The sequence below is a fragment of the Paralichthys olivaceus genome, chromosome 7 (assembly GCF_024713975.1).
Source record: "Paralichthys olivaceus isolate ysfri-2021 chromosome 7, ASM2471397v2, whole genome shotgun sequence".
NCBI lineage: Eukaryota > Metazoa > Chordata > Actinopteri > Pleuronectiformes > Paralichthyidae > Paralichthys > Paralichthys olivaceus.
In genome coordinates this window covers 10,294,987-10,312,817 of record NC_091099.1, presented here as the reverse complement: position 1 = coordinate 10,312,817, position 17,831 = coordinate 10,294,987, and the positions used below count along the sequence as shown (strand labels likewise).

Here is a 17,831-nt window from a genome sequence, read left to right as displayed (position 1 = left end):
TTTGGGGGGTTTCTAACAACGTTTGAAAGGATGAATTTGACTTATTTGGTGATGCATTAAGTAATAAACACTAGTTTTTCAAATAAAAAAATAGGTCAAATGTAAGATGAATAATTTGGCGATTATAAGAAGCAAGAAAATCAATATACTAACATTAATAGTTCCTATAATTGTATAATTGGCATCAACGGTGAAACAAATGGTGAATTTAGCAGCTGTCTGAAAGTAACTTTGGGATTTGTGATGCAAAATTACTGATTAAGGTCAAATCTGAATATGAATCTGAGAGTGTGAGAAGAACTAGGAATCTTTTTTCTGAAGTCATGTCTGCCATCTAGTGTTTGGAATGAGGAGGTGACACGTGAGTCCATAATGTGATGCAGAGAAACACAAAGAATGAATCAACTCTAAACGAGACATGACACCTGTCCAGTGCAGACTTTACTGTGGGACTCGAAATCATTAAAGTAGTTTACACTTATCTGATGACACCAACTAAAAATGCAGCCACTGAGCCATAGACTGTCCATGAAAATGAACATAATGGTGGTAAATTACAAAAAAGACAGTAAACAATCAGATATGGTGGTTTATTCAATATAAGTATATAGGCTATTATCTAAAGTGAGATAGAATACTTTTAATCTTTTCTAGTCCAGTGCAGTTATCATAGACTGTATATAGGCAGTTATACACATCAGCCACTTGTGGCCTAGATAGGTATTACAAGGACAACCACTTGAAAGTTTGACCCAAAAAAGTCCCTTGCCTGCCAGATAAAAAAATGAATCTGTTTCGTCATAGATGGAAAAACATTTTGAAATATTTCACCTTTATTTACAGATTAAAAAGACTTTTCACCAATTCAGAACAGACAATGTTTTGAAGTGATGAAAATACAGAATAGAAGTCTGACCTTCTTGGACTGGGCAGTGAACAGAAGCAGTGAATCAGGATCTGCTGTATAAGATCCAACTCAAGAATAATTACACAAGTAGAAAAAGACACATGATGTTGGTCTGTGGCAGTGGTGGATCTAGGACTTTTCTAAATCAGGGGCAATAGGGGGCCATAATTCACACAGAGGGGCAAAATATACATCCAGCGTCCACGCACAATTCCTTGTATTTCCTTGTTTGCTCTATAGATGTGAGTAAAGCCACACATCGTTGGATATAGATTTGGAAAATTGTTCCTTGTGTACTTCTATACTAGAAAATAAATAAGTGATTATTTTGATGAATAAAGTAAAAAGACAACTGACTGGACAGGGGTATTTCAGGGGCCAATCACCCCCTGACTACGCCCCTGGATCGGTGTTGAATGAATGTTTAAAAAAAATCAGAATAATAAAACCACATAATGTGGGAAAGGTGAGTTAACTATGGCAACAACAATGGGATGTATCAGAACAGAAGGAAGACGTTTACAATAAATCTGATGCAGAGTATGTGTGTTAACAAATGGCAAAGCTAACTGATTATCCTTTTCACATTATGAGACAAATCCAACTGTGACTGAACGAGAAAGATATGTGAGAGAATACAAAGTAAGACTGACGGTAACGTAAGAGGGAGAAGGGATGTGTGTTTTCCAGCGGACGCGAAGGGAAGCGCAGGAGCGGCGGAGCAGCGGCGGTGACTCCGGTGAACCGACAGGAGGAGACTGCGCTCTGCCTTCCGCGTCCCCTCTCCACACTGTCCCATTTCCGTCGCTGCCGCCGCCGCTCTGCTTCTCTCCGTCGAGGAAGATCACAAACAAGGCACAAACAACCACTTCCCCCGGCTCTCACACGACCTGTCCTGTCAACACAGCCGCGTCTCGGAGCGACTCCACCGCCTCACCCATGCATCGGAGTCCCGGGCCCCAGCGCACCGGCTCCAGCCATGTCAGCCAGGAATGCATCGGCTGGTGGCGGTGACAGAGCGGGAGACGGAGAACCGGCAGGTAACTCAAACACACCGCCAGGTTGTTTACTTCTTTAAATATTCTCACAGTGTAATACCACACGTGTATTGTTGTATATCTACTGTAAAACAGGCGGCTGTAGCGGGGGGGGTTACCCGGGTGTTTTGCACCGGTTGACCGTAACTTTGCGCTTTTTCAAAACTAGGTCAGTAGATCAGTAGAACAAACTCGGCTTCTCCGTCGTTTATGTAACTCGACACGACTCAGTTTGTCGCTTTAGTCCCGCGGTATGTTCACATGTGTCTTTATTTCAGCTTGTCACGAGTGACAGTGTTGTTAAATGTGAAATAAATGCGCTGTAGCGTCGTTGGTGCTAACGTTGACCCGAGCCACCAAACCTTGGTGTTAGCTTAGCAGCCGTAGCTTGGCCTGTTCACCGGGGGCTCGACGCGGTCGAGGCAGAGGTAATTTTTACCCCCGCCGCGATCGTATCGCACCCCGGGTAGGTTTCTATTACTGGTGGTGGCCAGTGGTTTCTGGAAGAAGCGGTGTCACATTGTGAAAACGAAGCGGGGATTGTTAGCTGCTCAGGCCCGAGCTGATCCACGGCCGCTCGCTGCTTCGCCCCAGAGGATGAAGCAGCTGAACCGATGATCTGATGTTAGCCAGGACCGAGCAGGCTCTACTGTACGTTTACTGCACTACTTTGAATAATTTGTATTATCTATTGACTCAACATCAGTTAACTTTAGACTGTAATAAAACTGCTGCAAACCGACTTCACTTCACGCAGGAGTTGTAAACAGAAGAATCTCTGTTGTTCATGCACCTTTGTGTTGTTGTGGTTGAAGGAGCTCCTGTTCATGAGAAGCTGTCACATTTAGTCTGAAGCAAAAGTTTTGATTCAGCAGCCAAGTGTCACTCAGCACAACTGTAGGCTTTTCAGGAAAACATCAAGCCCTGCCAATAAAAGCATGAATCATAAAGAGATGACACTGTTGTTCTGAAATATGTAGACATGTTGTATTTTGTTAATGTTTACACAATACATCTTTGTGGTGTTGCATGATACTTTCATTGAATGTAGGTCAACCATCAGGATTATTATTGTTGTTCTCTATTATTTCTTCAGATATTCTCCACTTGGTCTTGATGAATTTCTGATATGAATGACTTGTGTGTTTAAAACGTTTTTTTCTCCTTTTTCGACATCCCTGCAACACACCAGTTGTATTTTTATCTTTATGTAATTGACAAAGCTGGAATCAAGCGGGTATTATTTCTGGAGCTCAACAACTGACTGTGATTGAATTGATTATACATGCGTTGAATAACACTGTTTTGTAAATAACCCACTTCTGATGTAGTTTTCTTGACTTTTCTGTTTTGAAATTGTAGTGTTGAGAGTATGCAGATGGCTGAGTTACTTGATAAGATATTTGTGTTTGTGTACTTTCTCATCCGGGCTCCATTAACATCTGACCTGCAAAATCTGAACTGCAAAAATAACTTGATTCACCCCTGAGACCGGTTTTACAGGCCACAGTCAATCTTATCATCAAACTGGTTCTTTAGATCAGATTGTTTGATGGCAAGCTTTTACCAGGTGAAATCACATTTAACTCTACAGCTGAAAACATTATGAGATTAATTGATTAGTCAATTGTCAGAAATTAAATAAAATATATTTTGATCATAAATTAATAAGTTTAGTCCTTTTTTAATCCAAATGATCAAACTATCACTAGTTCCAGCAAGCTGCAATATAATGGTGATAGGTTATTATTTTCATAAGCAATTTATCTGTCTGTTTGTTTTTCTTTTTAATTGATTCAATAATTTGGTTTATTAAGTGTCTGAAATTGGTGAAAAATGTCCAGGGTTTTTTCTTCATATTGCTTAATTTGTTTCAATCAGCCATCAGTTTAAAACCCCAAGTTATTCAGCTTTTTATCCTGTAAATAAAGAAAAGCTGAAAATCCTTGTGATGTAGAAAAAAAACGTTTGAACTTTTTGTTTGGAATTCATTAATAAAAATGGTTTATACATTTTCTATTGATCAACAAATTAATAAAACTGTTTAAAAGTGGGTTCAGCTTGAAATGGCATTCCTTTCAAGTTGGCTTTGATTCTACTGATGCTTGTAAAATCAGATTTTTATGGGAATTAAAATGTTCGCCACAAATCAGAGAATCTGTGTAGAGGAATTTTTTTGGGTATGTTTATTCACAGTCAAGATGACCAGTGGACCTTTCACTGAGACTTTCTTGTCTAGTTACCTGTGAGAGGTTTACAACAATATGTTTTAATGAGCATAATATTCAAGTAATCTCTTTTTCCCCATTAGGTAGCGCAATATTTTTTCCTTGCCATCATCATCAGTATTAAATTATTGTGCAATTAACTTTGCATAATTTGGTAACAGTGGAAGACTTTGTGTTCAGATCTTGTTTGTGGGTAGGATTAACTTCATTCATATGAAGTAGGGAAGCTCATGACTTAATTTGACAAAAAAACAGCCATGCACATCTGTGATTATTCCTGTTTTGCACATGAGTTTTATTAGATCAAAGGATACAAACACTCCTGCAGTTTAAATTTTCATACTCAGTGACAATGTGAGGAAGAACTACAGAGCGTGGGCAAGTTAATGAACGCGTGAGCTTGACAGAGGGATTGTGGGAGTTGGCAGAGGGATGTGTGTTAGGCGTGATGTCCAGTAATCTAGGTGCCTTCGCTCTAACCCTGTAATCCATCAGATTTGTACAGTGGGAGTGGGATTTAAAATCAGGTTGTCACTGATCTTTTTAATGTCTATTTAGGTCACAAGGTCTATGGAGCGGAGTTAAAAACTAGGTTCCATGTATATGAGCCACACTTGGTAATTCTCCCGAGTTTTCTTCTCCCATACACACTCTCACCTGCTGCTGAGAAACATGAATTAATCATAGTCATGCTAGCAGCTACATGTCTTGTTGGAATAGACTGTGGTTCGACTGTGGTGTTAAAGAGATGTATATGTATTCAAGCAGGAATGCTCCAGTATTGGCTGGTTGCACTTTCTGTAATATGAAAATTTGGTTTTTATTCATTTTGAATAATCTCTGTGTGCTTTAACCTTATTTAAATTAAAATGTCCCATCCTGTTAGTTTGGAGCCAGAGGACATATACCTTGGAGATTTCAAAGCTGTCATACAGTCAGAATACACAGTAGATATACTATAAGTAGATATAAAAATGTGAACAGATTGGAAATCAAAAGCTTCTGATAACAGAAAATAACATAAAAACTTCCAATGTCAGTACCCCTGCTTTTCTCTGGTAAATATTGCAGTAGTGTAAAAAAACTCTGGATTTAGGTTGGACATTATTATGTCTAAAATACTTAATAGTTAATTAAATAGTCAATAGATACAATATATGTTTGGTTGCTGCTTTAATTGAATGTAGAATTACTGTATAAGCCCTATACACCCACAACTAATGTGCACTGCTGAAAAATCCAACTGACTGAGTCATCTTTGCATTTTGCTTCATGTCATTGTTGATGGTGTTCTTCAAAACGCTCTTTCATTCATATCAATGAATTTAATCTAACCGACTTCTGATCAGTGACCTTCCGTGTTTGGAATGAGAAGCTCCTAGAAATAAGATGTGTGAGATTAACTGTGGTCTTTCAATGTATCAGCTACACATTCTACTTAATCATTAATTATAAAAGTAAATTAGTAATGAGATTGCACTTTGTAACAAATATTACATATTAATTGGGGCAAAAAAACATTCTAGTTCAGGACAAACGTAATTCATCTATTTTTCAATGTTATTTTAGACACAGACATCGACGATGGACGATAGCATTGACCCAGCCCCACGCTGGTGTCCGAGAAACTCGTGACTCAAACGTATAGATTCAAGGTTCCCATAAGTCAATTTGCAGCAGTTATACCAGAACAGCTGGTTATGAGTCGAGGATTTGCTCGACAGGACAGATCAGTAGAGGGAGGCTCAGTCAAACATTTACTTACCACACCAAGAATTTACTCCATGCTCTGCAGATTTCAGCATTTGACCTCACAAACCAGCTCCTCTGATCTTTAAGAAGACCCTTTTTGGAATATTTAAGATCATCACTGGATAAATATGAGTGCATTAAAGCATTAATCGAAGATCCCAATCCTGTGGACCAATAATAATGTCGATAATAGTTTGTGTTCCAGTCGCTTATCTAACAAAATAGCGCAAACTACAACACTTTGTCGGGTTCCAGCTTCTGACAGTAAACTGATGACTTGTGGGATTTGAACTGTAGTTTGGACAGAACAGACATTTTGATCATGCCTCGTCAATGCTCTTTCTGAGCCTCTAATAAGAACAGTGGTTGTGTTTGTGGAAACCTTTAATGTGACCACATACAACTGAGAGATTGAAATCTGACAGAATGAAATGCAGCCGACTGAGGGAACATACAGACATGCTGCACATGAAGTCAGTCCATGGTGACCAGTTGCAGTTCATTGTGTCTTGTGTGTTTCAGACGATCTGCTGCTCGAGGTAAACCAAAGCAGTTCTGTCTCTCTGTCCAGCCTGATGTCCCCTTCCTCAGCTGCCAGCATGTCCTTGAGCATGGAGATGCCCCGGAAGCGCAAGGGCAGCATAGACAACCAGTGAGTCTGAGTGTGGCTTGTTTTACTATGTTTAGAACTTAATGAAAATCTCATCAATCCACTCCCTTGAGTTGATGCTGGTTGTAATTGGCATTTTCTTCTTCCCAGGGATTCAAAATCTGCTTCCATCCCTGATGCAGATATGGAAGATGACGAAAACGGGTACTGTGTCTACTCAAGAGATTAATCCCCCTTAGTGATTTTATTTATTTTCCGGACAAACTAGTGGAATATGTCAAATGTTTTTTCTTCTCCACAGGTCAGATGGAGAGGAGAGAGATGTTAAAATGAAATGTATCAGGTAGTTTTTTTTGGCAACATTGCATTTCTTAAACATTTCTATATTATCAGGCTTAAACAACCACTGTGAAGTTCCAAATATAGAATATGGTAGATTTCCCAGATGGATTGTAAAGTCATAACAGGAAACTCTTGTTTTGGAGTTCTCTTAATGGTTTTGTTTTTCATATGTCTGCAGGGAACCACACAGCCAAATTGAGAAGAGGAGACGGGACAAGATGAACACCCTCATTGACAAACTATCAGCCATGATCCCGACTTGTAACCCTATGTCTCGTAAACTGGACAAACTCACTGTGCTTAGAATGGCTGTGCAGCACCTCAAATCTCTCAAAGGTACCGAGACAAGTGATGACCAGCAGTGTTAAAAATCATTTAGTCTGACAGGTTGTAAACAGATTATCCAGACCACTTTATCAAATCTTAAAGTGAGCACACATGACTGTTGTTATTAATGGTTTTTAGTCCTGTGACCATGTTCTTGCACTCAACAGTACATTTAATGAGTTGTATGTCAGGGTTTTAATGAAGAAGAATGTTCCTTTAACTCAATCTACTGGTTGTAACACACTAATCTGACATGACTGTGTCTGTATTTTCAGGCTCAGCAAGCGCCTTTTCTGACGCGAACTATAAGCCATCATTCCTTCCTAATGAGGAGCTCAAACACCTTGTTCTTAAGGTACCAGTGACCACAGAAGAATTATGATTTGATATTAAAATAAGTACTTTGCCCGTATTTTGGCCGGTTCCAGCTGCATACGTTACAAACCTAACCCATGTATTGGTTGCATACCTATGCAGTTGGCCACGCCCCAGCTTTACCGTGAGTTACATTAATCAGAAACATACTAAATGTACAAAAACAGCATTTCAAAAAAAAAAAAAGAAATGTTTTGGATTTGTTTTCCTGCTGTTAGTATTTATAATGTTTTCAATATTACTTATAACATTTAATTTCAGTTTTAATCATTTTTCATATTGATTGATTAAAATGCTTCTTTTTACTTGAAAAACTTTATAAAATACAATGAAATAGATGAATGAAATATTTACTCAGTGTAGCCTCTTTGTTTTGATCATGTCATCTCATCAGCTCCTCCTATTCTCCCCGTGTTTCTTTGTTGTGCAGGCGGCAGATGGGTTCCTGTTTGTAGTGGGATGTGATCGTGGAAAAATAGTTTTTGTCTCAGAGTCCGTCACGAAGATATTAAATTATAGTCGGGTAACACTTTTACATTTGTTACTGTATCTGCAGAGACAAAGACACCGGACATACCAGATGCATTGTGTTGTCTTGACACTAATGAAAACACCATTGCTTGTTATCCATGTATCCTGTATATATATATATATATATATTCAGTTTAAATGTTTATGGCTCAATATGCTTCTGATCGTACACTAGAAATACTGATTGATCTTTTAGGTTTATTCCAAATTTGCCAAATTGCATTTTAACATACTTGCTCTATGCAGTATCTGGTGTGCTCCGGGGTCAACAGTTCAGTCAGTGTACTTTGTTAAATTGGTTATTTGTCAGCAGGACTTTCTCTAGATGCAGAATGGTTTTGACATTTCTTTTTATGAACATGGGAACTTTCCTCTTTTTTTTCTTCTTCCAGGCGGAGCTGATTGGACAGAGCCTGTTTGATTACATACACCCTAAGGACATGGGAAAAGTGAAGGAGCAGCTGTCAGCTTCTGAATTATACCCTCGTGAACGGCTAATAGATGCTAAAAGTAAAGCGGTTGTGTGTGTGTGTGCACTTTGTAAGGACCAGTTTAACTATGAGACCATAAGGTGTGAAGACATTTGCTTTTCTGACACACCTTCAAAGGGCTGTTCAAAGGTTGTTTTCGTGGTAAGATTTGGTTTTCGGTTTGAGGGTTTAGGTGAGACAGTTTGTTCTGTTGCTTAAGGTTAGGGTAAGGGGCTATGGAATGCTCAACTGAGGGTCTGCGCAAAGCTCGAAGTGTGCGTGTTTGTCATAGGCTACCTTTGGGGACAAATTCCAGGCCAAAATCCAGTTGATAAAATAAAGCTTGACAACAACTGTGTCCCCAAATGTGGAAAAAGCTGATTCCTGGGTCAGTGATTCCTGTTAGGATTTGGTAAGTAGTAGTTGTGGTTAAAGTAAGTCTCAAGAGGATTTGTAACTCAATTAAAAGTCCCCATAAGTGACCTATGACCTATGTGTGTGAGAGGGAGAACATTAACACTCCTGTCCTGTCCCCAGCCGGTCTGCAGGTTCAGGCTTACCTCCCAGTTGGCGGAGCACGGTTGTGTTCAGGTGCACGGCGCTCTTTCTTCTGTCGCATGAAGTACAACAAAGTTTCTGTTAAAGTGGAGGAGAATGAATTCCAGGCCAGCTCCTCCAAAAAGAAAGGCAAGGAAATCACTTTCTACAGTCAGGGTTTGTCTTTGTTAAATGGACAAAAGCCTGCATATTTCTAGCAGTTGCACAGTTTCAGTATAAAGGAATAAATGTACTTGTATTTTGTATGTGATTTGTGTCTTAATGTGCCCACAGAGTCGCAGAAGTACTGCACAGTTCACTGTACAGGCTACATGCGCAGCTGGCCCACCAGTCAGCTGGAAGCAGATGGGGAGGGCGAGGCGGACAAGCAGGACAGCGCCCACTTCAGCTGCCTGGTGGCGGTGGGACGCATCCACTCTCACTCATCTCCCCAGGTAAACGGAGAAGTGAAAGTCAAATCCACGGAGTTCATCACACGCTACGCCATGGACGGCAAATTCACCTTTGTCGATCAAAGGTAGAGTCATTTCAGCTGGGGGGTGGGGTGGGGGGGTCGGTGCTCATTTTTTGTGTGCATGGCTTTGATTACTTACACATCTCAAATACATTTCAGTGGCATTTCTAATATGTTTGATGCTCATTAACAGAAAAGACTGGGTGTCAAAGGGGAAACAGCGCGTACACACAGTATTCTAAATAATATAGTACGTGTACATTACTCATACTTATGTGATAACCTTTTTTCTGCAGAGCTACAACCATTCTTGGTTATCTTCCCCAAGAACTGCTTGGGACATCATGCTACGAATACTTCCACCAAGACGACTTACCACATTTAGCTGATAGACATCGGAAAGGTAAAATACATACTTCACTCACCTCATAGTGTTGGTCGTTGTCTTTGATCATTTGTTAGCTGTTTTTCAGTCTCTGCTAAGATGACAGCTACCCTTTTTTAATTATTTAGACTGATTCATATCAAATGTTTATTGTCAGTATAGCAGCAGGGTTGAGGAACATCACATGTTAAGTTTAAGTAGGTCTCTGTGTTGCCAAACTTAGGATTTCCCTGTATTTTATGTCCTCTGGTCCTGTGCTTGTATTGTTCTCTGCTTTAAGCAGGTGATACTGATGTTACCTCTGTTAAGTCCTTTCATTTGTCTTCTCGCTGTTTTTCCACCATAGTGCTGCGGAGTAAAGAGAAAATCGACACAAACTGTTATAAGTTCAAAACAAAATGTGGCTCTTTTGTCACTCTGCAAAGTCAGTGGTTTAGTTTTGTAAATCCCTGGACCAAAGAAGTAGAATACATAGTGTCAACTAATACAGTCATATCGTGAGTATATCCTTCCATCTGATGCTTTCTTACCTGAATAGCTTAGTACCTGACAAAGAATCGTATTCATTGCTTCTTTATCTGGTTTCTCATCCAATGACACTGCACCATCACAGTCAAGCCAGTCGGTCGGGAAACAAGTCTGAACAGTCGAGCCATTCCAAGACTTCTGACGGTCAGTTGAAATGGACTATAGAAAAACTGATATAAGGAGGATGTCTTGGCTGCACCATTTCTCTTCCGTCATGTTTAACTTCTTCTTTCTGTTAGAAGATGGCAAGAAGTCCCTTCCAATTATACCAGGCATCTCCGCCACCCCTGGTAGTATGATTTATGCAGGAAGCATAGGGACACAGATTGCCAATGAGCTGCTGGATTTCAACAGGTGGGTTCTTTAAAACAACAGAGGTTTCACTGTTTTTACTGCCACACTTGTTATAGCTTTTAATTTGTGTCTGTGCCTCTTCAGGATGAACTCATCCCCTTCCAGTGGTAATGTCAGCCCCTTCAGTTTACCACAGGATAAGTCTCCACAAACTCACAATCAAATCAGCAACAATGTAAGTTTCTATACATGCTTTTTATTATTGCTGCATCTGTCTCAATCATTAATGAGGTGAAAAAAACAGCAATTCCCATTTGCAAAATTGTACAAAACGTGCATATTTAGTAAAAAATGACTGTTTGCTCACATGTGTGTAATTTTCATGGTCAGTGATCCTACAAACCCACTCAAGATTACTGGCAAATTTTTTACCTCTCCACTGATTTGTAATTATGGACTTTGAGGTTATCTGTAATATAATATGGTTCAAACATTTTTATTTTCACCCTCCAATCTCAATGTGATGCTTCGTTTGTTTAAACATCTCTACAGAAATCGTTTTCAGAGGTAGACTGCAATGTGAAGCAATGTTGAAAACCATCATTTAACCAGCACAGATTTGAGTCTCTCCTATTTTTCCTTCAGGACCAGACAAACCATGCTGCCATGTTGCTGCTGGGACTATAATTTCTCCTCTTTCGGTCTCTAGGTGCCAAATGGAGAGGCAGCAGATATGGAGATAGCAGGAAAGTCCAGCTCAGAGGATGAGCCCCAGGGAGCCGCATTCTCAGGAGAAGAGACACTCATGGGTTCGATTTCTCCTTCTGTTTTATAACTTATTTCTAGACTGTGTTTGTGATTATGTTAATTTATCTCATCTCCTTGTCTTTTGTCCCTCTGCTTCTTCGTCTCTCCTCAGGGGAGCATTCTCAGATGGATTTGGACAGTGTAGTTGGACCAGGCCTGAGTAATTTTAGCAATGATGAAGCCGCCATGGCCGTGATCATGAGCCTCCTGGAGTCGGACACAAACTTGGGCGAGGCTGTTGATTTTGAAGATATGCGCTGGTCTTTATAGAATTTGCTCACAGTGCGACTCTGAGACACACTGACAAACACTTGGACCATCAGTTTTTTGATGACAAGAACTGCTCACTTCATGATGACGCATTCGGATTTTAAAAACTTTTATTTATTAGCTACCCTTTTCAACATAAGCTGTGTAGTCTTCGGGTGGCATGATCTACGACAATAAGGGATAACTTATGTCCCCTTTTCGGGCGGAGGATTCACCCAGCCTTACAGCGCTCCGCCTGCCCTGAAACGCTGTTTCCTTTATGCTCTCTTCACATCTACTGTCGTCCTCTGTGAGCTGAGGAGGCCTCACAAGGGTTAAGACCCCATGAACACAAATAACAGTGACAAGACGTGCACCATGATGGCTCTGGATTCCTGCTTGTATTTCTCTCCACCAACATGTGATCAAAGGTTGGGAGTGACAAAGCAAAAAATGCACTGAATCAACGTCATGGTTTTTTTTAAAGTTGTAATTTGATTTGGTACTTTATGTTTAATTAAAATGCAAGGAAGACACCTTGACAACATGGCCCACCTCTGTGACCCCCCCTCAGGATCCAAACCGTAGGTAGGCAGTGTACCACGGAAAACCACACTTCCATAACCTCTGACTTTGAGAGTCACCTAGTGATGTGCTGCTCAGAGATTATCTCTTGTCAGTATCTGAACATTTTCCATGGAAACAACCTCTTTTATACACTGACTTGAACAATAATGTATATATACACAAACACCATGTCTTCAGTCTGTCTTAAAGGGATAGTTTGCATAGGAAGAATATTTTCCATTAGTGTGTCCACTTTTAGACTGCGCTGGATATTTTTTTGCTTTTAGCTCCAAGCATTGAACATTTTGACAGAAGCCATCACCTTCATACGTTTGTTAGAGATTGGCAGCAGCTGCTGTCGGTTTGAACAATCATGTTCCCCTGTGGGTTCAAAAGGAACATCCCAGTATTACTTCATGCAGAGTGAAACAGCAATTTAGAGGTGTTGAAAAGGAGGTAACCCATCTCAGACCGAGTCTCATGGTAGAAGTCATAACTCAGGGAGCGATGGAAGCAAAGCCGGCCCATGTCATCATAAAACAGTTCGATGTAAGTGTAGCAGTGTTTTGTCCTCCAGATAACGCTTCACATTCTCTCCTACATGCTGTACACTGGTATGTGGGCTCGGAGTCACGAGTCTGTACCTGTTCATCTGTACGTTTCCTCTTACACTGATTGTCTGCTCTGTAATCTGGCAGCTCAGCCATAGCTTTAGGTGATTTTTTTGTTCTCATACATTATTATGCACTGACAGTCTTTCAAAAGACATGTTTCTGTTTTATGTGCTCGTCCGTGTGCCCCTCCATTAATTTAAGGGATTATGCTATGCAGACCTATCATTCCTCATATCCTGCATGACTCAACTTCAGAAGACGTTAATCGTTCTGATGACTCATATGACATTTGGTGAGAACGTGAAGAAGTCACTGTCACTTCCTGTACCCATTGACATAATCCAGAGTTCTGTTTGGCCCATGCTTATGATTGCACGTCTTAGATTTTTCAACACTGATAGTCATTATGTTACGAGCTACATGTTGGTGAACGTGTGGCAGCGAGATGGAAAAGTTAGATTTGACTTAAATGCGTCAATGTAATGTCAGTGAAATTTGAACATATTGGTTGTTTATGCCTTGCCGATGCCAAAAAGTAATTTTGAGGCTAAACACCAAGTTGTCAAATAAAAGTCCACACATTATAAAAAAGAAATTAAGAAGACAAACTACTGAAATTCATTCAAATGAGCTCTTTGGGACATTAGTTTTTGAATTGTTGAAAAAAAAGACTTGTGTGTGTGTGTTACACTTATCGAATCGTTTATTTTAACAGAGTTAACAGAGAGAAAGTGAGAATCAGAACCTGTGAACTGATTTCCTTTTTTTTCTCAAACATGTTTTTGTGTTTAGACTGTAAATCTGCATCTTAACCCTTTGTCATTTGTACCTGAACCATCAGTCAGCTAATAGCCGTTGAATTTCTGTCCACACATAGATTATATGTAACTGTGCAGCTTGGATACCATGCCATTGTTCTCGTTGGTAACTCTGGACATTTATACTCATCTGCTGAGGATTTGTCCAATAAGAAGTCGAGCTTTAGAAATGTTGGTTGTGAATCATGGAGAAATCTGACTTTTCTCTGCTGCTTGAAATTATGAGGAGCCGGTGGACGAAGCAGCTGAGCTCACGAGGACCCTCCCGTCTGTGTCCAAAGTGCCTTTGGACATTTCTGCTTAGTCACACAATGGACCTGTTGCTTGTGGAGATTGGCCCCTGCGCAAACTTGAAGGAGGACTGTAATGACCGTATGACTGGATTCACTCGATGCAACATAGCGTACTGTGCACATCATGAATGAAGTGGAGACTTATTCACAGATGAAATGGGAGCTGTACATGTTGGCTTCAACAATCAATAACCCTAACCAAACAACCAGAGCTATGGAGCTGTGCCATAGATGCAGGCTGTTTTGTTTTTTTAAAGGCAAAAGGTCAATTTGTCTTATTTCTTCTCCTCTCGTTCTTGCACTGTAATTTCCCAGAAGGCTCTCACTTCAGTGTTCTATCATGACTGCGTGATGAACTTTGCAAAGAGGGTCACGCGTTTTTCCTTCTGTCTCCATTTGAAATAAAACTCTATAGACTTTGTATATGTGCTAGAGAACAGTACTTTTTGATTTCATGCCCTGCTTTGTGTCTAGTTGCATGCAGTTCTTGTATCATTTCTTGTTCTTGTTTAGTTCTTTTGAAATAATTTGTTTTTGCGTCACTAGACTTGGGAAGGACCTCAACAACCTTTGGGCTTATATCAGGCAGTCGGGAGCTGTTTGCTGCCTCCATTGTATCACTTCCTGACAATTTTATAAGTTCACTCTTGTTTGTGGGCCCCAGAGGAAGCACTTACTGTATTTGTTTAATTACATTATTGCTGCTACTTATGCCTGGGCTGTCTTCTCAGGTTGTCATGTTAATAAATATTAGTTTACTAAACCCTCAACCCGAACTTTGGGAATGTTTTCAAATACCAGAAGAACACTTGAGCTTTTCATTAAACTTTCACCACTTCATTCTGCATTTTTCCGTCCGTTATGTGAGGCAGATAAGAAGCAGCAGCCTCCTTTTGAACTAATTACATTTGCCTCTCAGCCTCCGTCACCGTTCCTCCCTCTGAGGAGATCTGAGTGATATGTGATGAGGTGGTTGGTGCACTTAAAGCGTGGCATAAGCCTGGGATTTGCTGTGCATATAAAGTCAGTGAAAGTAGAGCTGTAGCTTCTCCTGTACAGAATGGGTCAAGCTGCTAACCTGCCCTGTAGGAGAGGAGAGTCTTATGTTACAGAGCTGTATGAGTGGTTCAGGTAAGATTTCTTATTTGGCTTTTTAGAGTGGATTCAGTGCTGTGTGTATTCAGTTAGAAGAGGGAGAGGAAAACCTTTAGTTAAACTGCTTTCAAGATGGGTCCTTTATAGAATATGATATTTCCCAGATAAATCTACAAAAATCGGTTACGATTTTGATTCTGACTCATTCCATATTTCATTGAACGTGAGCAGTCATATAAACCTGAGTGACATCATGTTCATCCCTACATTATTTCCCTGACTACACGCTGCTAGATGGCTTCCCCTTGTCACCCTGTAGTAAACTGGTTCTTGATGTTTCAGCCCAATTATCTTACCACTCGAGTCGTAAGGTGTAAACAAGCTTTCAAACACAGGTAATCTCCACACACAGGACGGGGATGGGTTGACCTCAATACTCTTAACTCTCAATTTTTCTCTCTGGTTTCTCCTGCTGCAAATCTGACTCTTCCAGGTTTTACACTTCAGTAAATGTCTTTCTGTTTTTGTCACAGGAAGTTTATAAATGAATGTCCCAGTGGGCTGATCACTCTTCATGAGTTTCAGAGGCATTTCTGCGACGGAACAGTGGGCAGTGAGTCAGCTGAGTATGCAGAGCAGATATTCCGCACGCTGGACAATAATGGGGTGAGAAAACTACTCTGAAGGACACGACAGGCATGTGGTGTATGTCAGTTTTCCTTCAGCATTAACAACATAAGGGCTGGATGATATTTCCAAAAGATAAAAAACAATTCACATCAGTCGATTTGGATAATTATCAGGATAAATCTCACATTGTTATTATTGTTTCTTTAAGATTTAAAGTCTGACATTTGCTCCTGAGTGAAAGTTATAGTTTTAAACATTACTTCAAAACATTTTTCAAATCTGAGATCAATTCTGTTATACCTCCTCACTGTGCTTGCACAATGCATAGGAAATACAGCAATACTTATTTAGAATTTGTCATATAACCATTGATTAAAATTGTATTTCAGTAATTGTTAATGTTTTTTAATGCCTAGCCCTATAACAAATCACATAAGGTCGTATTGTGGTATCTAAAATTAGTGAAGTGTTTTGTTTAATCCCATAAACAAAGCTGTTCATGAAGCTTGTCTTCTGTAGGACGGGGTGGTGGATTTCAGGGAGTATGTCATGGCCATCAGTTTGCTCATTGACGGTTCAGCTGTGGAGAAACTGCGCTGGTCATTCAAGCTTTATGACAAAGACCGAGATGGGGCCATAACAAAGAAGGAAATGCTGGAGATCATGCAGGTGTGTGTGTGTGTGTGTGTGTGTGTGTGTGTGTGTGTGTGTGTGTGTGTGTGTGTGTGTGTGTGTGTGTGTGTGTGTGTGTGTGTGTGTGTGTGTGTGTGTGTGTGTGTGTGTTTGTGTGTGTGGTTTTGGGTGGGTGGGTGGGTGGGTGTGTACTTTTTACAAATTCAGGTCACGTGTTTCAAGCTCATCATGTGTGTTGTTCCTTCTGTTCACAGGCAGTTAATAAGATGAGCGTAGCCGCTGCTTCGACCAAACCCAGCCCACTCACAGCTGAAGAATGTACCAACAGGATATTTGTGAGATTAGATAAAGACAATAACGGTGAAGAAATTGTTTCCTCTTTCTGCTTGAAATCATGGTGCACTGTTATTTCAGCTTGAAACAATGGATTTCACACTCGTACACTGTTAAGCATGTAGTGTCTTTTTCCATAGACTGACCTAAATGTTTTGTTGGACTTGGGACAGTACATTTTAATGACAGTAGTCAAGCATTAAAACAAGTTAAACTCACAGTCATAGATTTAGGAAGAAACAGAAGGAGATGATTTTAATAGAGTCTGTCCTCTGCTCTTTGTCCCTGTCCTTGTTATGTCTGTAGCCATCATCAGTCTGGAGGAGTTCATAGAGGGAGCGCTGGATGATAATTGGATCAGAGAGATGCTGGAATGTGACCCCAGCACTGTGAAGGTGGAGAGGCCTGCGAGGAGCCACTCTGCTTTGGGGACCCATGGTTGACCTGTAGTGGAGTTTTCTATTCACTGGATGCAGAGAAATGATAAAACCGAAATTTCCAGGAATCTATTTACTGTGACAAATGATAACGATGTCTGTTGGGTAACTTCACGAAAGACACAGGAGATCACAAAAATATGAATACAGTAATTTAGGTATAATATATGTCACAATATTAAGAGTATTAATATTTATTTTGTATCATCGTTTTGGTTGCATTTTATTGTGTTTGTTGATATTTTCTTGTGTTTATTGAGTCTGTCTGTGCCTGAATGCATCTCTTTATAAAATAAATTATACCTTACAACGCACTGAAACTCTATTTGTCCTTCTTGTATTATTGTATCTATCCTGCACTTTTGGCCAGATTATTTTACACTATGTGACAAACCCAGAAACAATTTCTTGGCTGTTGTGCTCGATGTGTTCTAGAAAGAATTGTCCTTTATCTTTAAAAAAAAACCTTTAAAAGTACTTATACTTGTATTGGACTATTTTTGCATTGTAGTGGAAGTACTTCGATTCTTCCACCACTGACACCTACAGACCACCAG

At 40.0% G+C, this 17,831-nt stretch overlaps 2 protein-coding genes across 4 annotated transcripts; both read left to right on the top strand.

Moving 5' to 3' along the window:
* Positions 1-1,608: 1,608 nt before the first annotated feature.
* Positions 1,609-14,916, top strand: bmal2 (basic helix-loop-helix ARNT like 2). Of its 3 annotated transcripts, none has more exons than XM_020078866.2 (17): positions 1,609-1,947; positions 6,447-6,576; positions 6,685-6,738; positions 6,836-6,877; positions 7,055-7,212; positions 7,479-7,558; positions 8,009-8,101; positions 8,502-8,619; positions 9,117-9,266; positions 9,411-9,654; positions 9,888-9,994; positions 10,323-10,473; positions 10,590-10,648; positions 10,744-10,858; positions 10,943-11,033; positions 11,508-11,607; positions 11,718-14,916. In XM_020078866.2, the coding sequence occupies exons 1-17, from the start codon at positions 1,887-1,889 to the stop codon at positions 11,873-11,875; spliced, it is 1,911 nt and encodes a 636-aa protein (XP_019934425.2). In that variant the 5' UTR covers positions 1,609-1,886; the 3' UTR covers positions 11,876-14,916. The 3 variants fall into 3 exon arrangements, with proteins under 3 accessions (XP_019934425.2, XP_019934426.2, XP_019934427.2); XM_020078867.2 differs by having other exon boundaries at positions 1,610-1,947; positions 10,747-10,858; XM_020078868.2 differs by lacking the exon at positions 8,009-8,101 and having other exon boundaries at positions 1,610-1,947.
* A 142-nt stretch (positions 14,917-15,058) lies between these two features.
* Positions 15,059-17,594, top strand: LOC109624310 (guanylyl cyclase inhibitory protein). Its single transcript, XM_020078869.2, has 5 exons — positions 15,059-15,277; positions 15,775-15,907; positions 16,391-16,540; positions 16,759-16,864; positions 17,144-17,594. The coding sequence occupies exons 1-5, from the start codon at positions 15,207-15,209 to the stop codon at positions 17,278-17,280; spliced, it is 597 nt and encodes a 198-aa protein (XP_019934428.2). The 5' UTR covers positions 15,059-15,206; the 3' UTR covers positions 17,281-17,594.
* Positions 17,595-17,831: the final 237 nt, after the last annotated feature.